At 35.0% G+C, this 7,393-nt stretch overlaps 2 protein-coding genes across 3 annotated transcripts; both read left to right on the forward strand.

The window, feature by feature from the left end:
* The first annotated feature begins 1,362 nt into the window (after positions 1-1,362).
* On the forward strand, positions 1,363-5,316 carry LOC136231891 (uncharacterized). 2 transcript variants are annotated; one of them, XM_066020889.1, is made up of 9 exons: positions 1,363-1,547; positions 1,622-1,752; positions 1,842-1,889; positions 2,009-2,122; positions 2,640-2,708; positions 2,828-2,884; positions 3,413-3,568; positions 4,407-4,487; positions 4,813-5,316. In XM_066020889.1, the coding sequence occupies exons 1-9, from the start codon at positions 1,412-1,414 to the stop codon at positions 4,876-4,878; spliced, it is 858 nt and encodes a 285-aa protein (XP_065876961.1). In that variant the 5' UTR covers positions 1,363-1,411; the 3' UTR covers positions 4,879-5,316. The 2 variants fall into 2 exon arrangements, with proteins under 2 accessions (XP_065876961.1, XP_065876962.1); XM_066020890.1 differs by having other exon boundaries at positions 1,625-1,752.
* Positions 5,317-6,142: 826 nt separating this feature from the next.
* Positions 6,143-6,882, forward strand: LOC136233158 (uncharacterized). The gene has a single exon (XM_066022759.1). It carries the CDS (start codon positions 6,278-6,280, stop codon positions 6,749-6,751), a length of 474 nt encoding a protein of 157 aa, XP_065878831.1. The 5' UTR covers positions 6,143-6,277; the 3' UTR covers positions 6,752-6,882.
* Positions 6,883-7,393: the final 511 nt, after the last annotated feature.

The raw sequence follows: 7,393 nt of genomic DNA on the forward strand, positions 1-7,393 counted from the left end.
AGGTCTGATCGGTTGCTGAGGAGCTCTGTATTCCTGAATAATAAAACCAAATTCAGCAAAATCAGGGAGTTTGGTGTGTAGACTATCCAACACACACTTGGCATCGGTCTCGAACAGGACATTATGCAAACCATACGCTAACACCCACTGAATATTAAATCTCAACGCCATTGCTTCCACAATGCGAGCCTTCAGGATCCCTGTGAAACAACTACTACCCAGAGCTCAGAATACACCATCATTGTCCCTCGTCACTACTCCAACCCCGCATTACCTTTCCTTTGTAAAAATCGCAACATCAAGGTTGCATTTCAGAAATCCCGTTGCTGGCTTCGTCCAACGAACACGAGACCACTGCCGCGTCAATTGATCCTTGTGTAATCTATTATTTCTATTGCAGCGCACACAACTCACCTTCCATTCTATTAGGAAAGCCTTCCCATTCTAAATTGCTGCTGTTGGTGATTGGCAGACACGATTCGAGATGCGATTGTTGCGATGTGACCGGACAACCCACATAACCAGCATTTTCTATACCACTACCTCCACTAATGCCGAGCTGCACTCATTCAGGAAACACGGACTAAACTCGTCACTCACCGCTGGAATCTCTAGTCTCATCAAACCCCAGCATTGCCTAGCGTACTGACATTCCATGCCTAGGTGCTCTCCATCTCGTCTGTCATCCCGCAAAATGGACAGACCTCCTGCAATGGAACATGACGAGCTGCTAGCCAAACCCATGTAGGCAGAGAAGTTGAACAGAGGCGCCAAAGGAAAGCTTTGAGCTTAGGAGAAAGTGGCAGTTTCCACAACGAGCCCCAACCTGTAACAACAATAGCATGAGAATAGCTAGTTTCCAGGCATATGTAACTGTAACCCGATTTGTCCGAATAGATACCATCTCGCGTATGCTAGAAATTATTCGAAACAGAGATAAAAAAAAAAACTTACTAAACCCCTCGAGCAGGAATTTTCACATGCACCTTGATGAGCAAGTGAATTTGCTCATTCACCGTTAGATATAGGCTTATTAAATCTAAGCCTCATGATGCTTTGAATCTCCACCTTAGGATTCTAATAATCCTAGATCTAACGCTGAATGAGCAAATTCTACATGCTTATTAAGGTGCATGTGATCAAGACTGTCCCTCGAGATAGTATAGGCGCATCAATATCCTGCACTGACGCATAAATATTGCACCGACGCCAAACAGTTGTAAACATGATAAAATTTGGGTATCAAAAATATATTATACTTATACGAACTTTAAAAATAAAATTAAACCCAAAATTTGATTTTTGCTAAATTATGCTAAAGGACCAATTTGACCCTTTATTCATATAAACAGATTCAAAAAGTTCATAGAACACAGGCAATTGCAAAAGCTCAGAAACAGAGACGACAGTAATGGCGGCTGTCTCTCTAATTTTATTTCCCGCCATTTTGTTCTCATCTCTACTGGATCTCACGTCTCAGGACCAACAACAAAACCATCTCCTACTCAACCAGTTGCACGACTCCAAGCTTAAGATCGCTAAATTAGGTATTATTCTTTGTAATTGAGTCTGAATTCACTCCAGATAAAACAAGAAACCCTAACTGTGACTCTTCTTTTAGCAGAATCTTCTCTTGAAGAAATTATCCTAAAAATAGAGGCTAGAGACATTAATCTGAAGGAAAGAGAGAAACAAATTCGGGAGATGGAGGAGAGAATAAACTATTTGCAATCTAAACTTTCGAATTTGAAGGTTTGTTGTATGTTAATACTTACTTTTTGCGATTTGGATGTTTCCTGTGTTTTTGCATCTCTAATTTTCTTACGTGCTCTTGATTGTAGAGTGTTTCCTTTACAGTTGATGAAAAAGTTAACTCGTTGGAAGAAGAGGTTAATGTTACCACTTTTCTTTGTACTCTTATTAGTGCTTATTTCAATCTGCTTCAGTGTTAAAATTGTTGTTTCACTGGAAGTTCAACTGACCCAACGAGTAGCTTGATTATGCCTAGGTAAAAGATCTATGGGCGACTTTGAGGAAGAACAATTTTGATCTTTATGTTCTACAGTCTAAAGCACAAGAAGCTGAACAGAGATTGCAAGCAGCAACTTTGAATGTTGAGGAGGTCAATACTTTTCTTTTTTATGATTCACCTCTTTGCTGTAGATTAAAATATCTATCAAATACAATATCATGAGTAATTGAACCAAAATGACGTATGGAGTAAAATAACAGATGCATTTGCCTCTGCATTAACTAAAATGCGTATAACCTGTTGACATCCCGAATGAAAGTTCTTAAAAATTTTATATTGAAGAAAACATGATGATCAATTTTTATTAAATTATATTCTTTTTTGGAGCGGCCTCTTGCCAATTAAATTGGCAAGGGAAGGCTTGCCCCCAATACACCCTTGTGGTGGGATCCCTCCCCGGACCCTCGCTCAGCGGGGACACGTAATGCGACCGGGCCGCCCTTTTTTATATTCTTTTTTTCTTCCAGAGTGGGGAGTGGGCAAAGTTTTTATTATGCCCTTATTAACATTATGCAAGTTGTGAGAATCAGTATTTGTTGAATACAACTTTTGGGATTTTACATAAGCTGATCCATTAGTTATTGTTATTGCATTTTTGTTGTTTTAGATGGAAGAAGTGGTGACAGAGCAGTGGATCCAAATTCAACAGTTTGAGCAGGCTCTTCAACTCAGAGAAGTATAATTTTGGAGAACAATATTTGTCTTATGTTCTTATGATTTATAAAACTATAGGTTTGGCTTTGTTCTGTGTTGATGTCATGAATGATCATTTATGTGTTAAGGCTCTTTTTTCAGATGGCCATATTAAAGGCTCGAAGACGAGTGAGCCCTGAAAGATGCTCATTCTTGAAGGTGATATTTCTATGCATCCTATCTTTTTTGGTTTGTCATATAATATAATTTTTTTATTACAAATTTTACCATACATTATGACTACTGACTAGCAACAATGGAATTCTAAAAGTCTTCTAATGTATTAACTTAGGTGCTGTTTGATAAAACTGAAAATTAAGTGCTGAAAAAATAAATACTGAATAAGTGCGGAAAGTATTGAATGATTTAACTTTTATAAAAATATTAGTTGACAATGTTTAACTTAAAATGTTAAGTTAAATGTTTTGACTTATCAAAATAAGTGATTTTTAACTTAATTAACTAATTTAAGTGGTGGAGAAACAATCGTTATCAAACGCACTTAAATTAGATAAGTGCTTAACATTTTAGTTGTACATGGATACCTTAACTTAGTGGTAAAATTGAAACTATTTAGATGCTAATAAAAAATTTCTATCCCCAATGCTCCAAAAGAAAAGAGAGGGAGAGAGAGGAACGTCTTTGATGTTGGTTTTGACAGCAATTTTGCGCTTCATTTGGTTGCAGTTTATGGATGATCTTTCCAGCAAATATTTGTCAAAGTATCTTGGGCCATTCGATTTATATTTGTTTGGCAAGGACTCTGCCTTGAGATCCTTCGGGTCTCAAACTGTACATCATTTCACAATCTTTTGTTCAAGAGTGAAGGAATCCCATCACGAGGTTTGTACTAACTCTTGTCAAATTTTACAATATTTCCGGTCCTTATCTAGTTATCTCTATCTTGCACTCTTCTAAAGATAACCTGTAAAAAGTACTACTATGCTAATCAATTTTTACTTCAGTAAAAGTTACTCCCTCCATTCTCAAATAAGTGTCGTTTTAGATAATTATTTTTGTTCTTTTTTAAGTGTCGTTTTCGTTTTTCAATAAAATTTAGTATAGATTTTTGGTTTAAGCATTTAAATTTTGTCTTGATCTATGTGTTTTTTAAGCTTTCAAAGTTTCTTCTCCAATCATTATAGGAGAAAGAATTTTTATTTAGTTAATCTATGTAAATTTATTAATTTAAGTGCATATTAATTGTGTTTCTTAATTTGTGTGAAAATTCTAAAACGACACTTATTTGAGAATGGAGGGAGTATAAGATTCTGCATGACAAATGAGGTTTTCTGAGGCAGTGCATTATGCTATTTGGTGTTTTTCAATTATCAGAATATAATTCCATGCTAGTATGGAGGGTGAACAGGTGAGATTGGATTTAATAGCTCACAAGTTAGTGGTTGCTTGTACCCTGGTTTCTCTCAACTAGCTAAATAAATTGCGAAATTAGATCTAAGAGCAGTGACTTCCTATTTGTATAATACTGCTCTATATGGAATCGTGGATATGATGCATCAACATGACTGTTTTTTGTTTCTTAGTTTGCAATGTCGTAATGATCGATATCGCAATGGTTTGAGCTAAAAAGACTATCTTAGGCACTCTAACCATGATGATGTTGCCTGGATAGTAGTATTGTGTTGTAATAATGCGTTTTCCACTCTCATTTTGTTTGTAGCTGCAAGGTTTCATCAGAAGAGAAATGGAAAGCCATGAATTTACTGCACATCTTGCCAACGAGGAGCTAGTATTTGTTGTGGTATATACTTCACTTCATTGCTCTTCAATTTCTCCACCCAAGTTCCGCACTTAAACACACACACAGGCATTAACATGTCAGCTGGATAAAATTTTCTTTAAAAAAACTAACCCCTTTGTTTCATGTTTATCTGGGCATTTTGGTGCTAATGGATCCATTGTTTAGTTATTTCTTTGAGGCAAAAAGCATCCTAAGGCCCCTGATCATTTTGATTTCAGTGGATTGAGCCCTGAAATCAGCCTGATGAGCGGTTTGAGGATGCTTTTACCTTTATCCAAACATAATTGATCATTACATTTACATTGAATTTGGTGATGTTATCCAGGCTTCTGCTCTAGTCATCTTCCCAGTATTGAGTGCTTGGTTGTTTCTCTCATCACATGTACTCTAAATGAGAAGATGGTTTTCAAAAATGGCAGCCTATGTCGAAGAGAGAGGCAATGCCCGCCTTCTGGTTTGGTTTGTTCTAGACATGTACCTTGATCACCATGTGGGGCTGTTAGTAGTTTGTTCTCCATTTTACTCTGGTTTCTGGTACCTTAACAAGGTCAGATTCAATAGCTATGACCACTTTAGTTGGGATTTTGCACCATGAATGTTACACATTTGAGCTTGTACTTGGATGGGGGGTCGAAATTCTTTGATGGAAGCCCGGTTGTTCTTCTGAGAAGTGTAGAGCAATTTGCCTCAAATCAAAACAACTCCATTCGCCCATATGGAGACAAAACTAGTAATTTGAATTTCAATATTCTGTATAAATATAATAGTCACAGATAGATGGGTTTACTACGCTATAAGAATCTATAGAATGATGCAAATTTGACAATTATTCCAAATCTTGAAACTTGATTTTTTATTTTAAAGTTCAATTGAAATCCTTCGTCTATAAAAATTTGGTAGACTCGTTGCTTAATACTTTTTTTTTCATTTAAAAGAATAAGGGTTAAAAAACAAAAGAGCTAATTTTTAAGAAAGAGTATTATTAAATCTTAAAATATACCTCAAATTATTGGTCCGGTGCATTTATGAGTAGTACCAATGTATCCTAAAAAATTGGGTAAAGTTCAAATAAAACCCACGTGGTTTCACTATGGTTTACTTTTTGTCAAAATAAGGATTGAGGTTTCACACTTTTAATAATGTTATTAAAACTATCTTTAACGACCTGAAAATGAAAATTTTCAAGAATTAAAGTTGTTCAATGCATATTTTTTATGGAACTACATTTTCGATTTTAAAAAATCATCTTTTTTGGAACATTCTCTCTCTAAACATTAACTTTTTCTCTCTTTACCAAATATCATCTAAATAATCTCGAAATAAAAAAGTTAAAGAATTAAAGTTGCTTAGAATATTAGTAGTTTTTAAAATATGTAATTTTTGAAGTCGTCAAGGGTGATTTTAATAGTATCAATCAAAAAAGTCCTTATTTTGCTAAATTTAAAAACCTCAGTCCCCGTTTTGACAAAAAGTAAACCACAGTCCTTTATCTGAAAATTAGTGAAACCACAGTGGTTTTATTTGAATTTTACCCTAAAAAATTTGGTGGTTTAGTTATGACTTGTAATAGTGACATTTTAGTTTCAAGGGGCTCTTTCTTAACAGATGACAACGGATTTTATAAACAAGTTTGTTGGTTTTATGGATTTTGATAAGTGTTTATAATTTTAGACGAAATGATGTTAAAAAGATTCAATTAGTCAAATAACAGTGTAAAATTTGTAACTTTATCCCATACCAATATCAAGTTGAGATTGTTTATTTTTGATTGATAATATCTTATCTCAAAGATGGAGAAAACAACATGGGAGCAGAGAATAATAGCCTTAACCCACATCCTAACCAGCCCCACAACCACACCTCCTCTCTACTCCCAATTCTTCATCTCCACACAAATTCCATCATACTTCAAATGGGAATTCTACCCCCCTATCCTCTGCTTCAAAGATACAGAAAGAACCTACCTTTCTGGGCATCTGAAATGGGGGTTCTCTCTTTTTCTAAAAAGGGTATCTAGATTAGGGTTCCCTCAAACTTCTTGGAGATCCAAGTGTCCGTACCAACAACCGCCACCGTTGATTCTCGCCAAGGGAGTGGAGGAAGCAGAGTGGGGAGATGACCAGAAAAGAGAGTATGTTAGGAAGAGGATGAAGAGAAGAAGATATGGTAGCAGTGTTGTTAATCCTTTGATTCCGATTCTGGTTCCTAATATGTTACTCTTGTCGCTTCTGCTATGGAACCCATTTCCTGATCTTGATTCTTGAGATGTGTTTTCTCTAATAATTCATGTTTTCAACTATTTTGTAAAGAAATACAAGCATTGAAAAGTTGTTTCTTATGGCGTGTATTCTGTGATCAAGATTAGGAAAATTAATCTTTCTTTTACACCAAACTACTTTATATTTTTAATAGAATACTACTGTACATCGGCTATATCACAACAATAATTAGAAGATGGATGAATATCAATGTGATATGATTATACCGTCCATGGACCGGGCCGGGCGGGCTTTTGTGTAAAAATGCTTGTTCCAAGTCCAGCACAACCCAATATTAATTTAGGCGGGCTCAGACCAGATTGGGCTCGGATTTAAAAATCAAGAGTCAAATACATGAATATCGTAAATAACTACAAAATTACAATTAAATCATATCATCAAACTTAATTCTTAATATGTCATTATTCTCTATATATTATGATTTTACACTATAATTTAAAAACTCTAGACTCAAATTCATAAATCACAAACCCTAGAAAATATATTCTTGACTTCTAATTTATAAATTCTAATCTTTAAAATATATTAAAAGTACTGATTTTACTAATTTGACTTAATACAAAATTATGAGTTGACATAGTTGTAAATACTTTTTAAAATATGAATTTCTGTGTAATTTTTTCAAAA

The sequence above is a fragment of the Euphorbia lathyris genome, chromosome 6, assembly GCF_963576675.1.
Source record: "Euphorbia lathyris chromosome 6, ddEupLath1.1, whole genome shotgun sequence".
In the NCBI taxonomy this organism is placed as follows: Eukaryota; Viridiplantae; Streptophyta; class Magnoliopsida; order Malpighiales; family Euphorbiaceae; genus Euphorbia; species Euphorbia lathyris.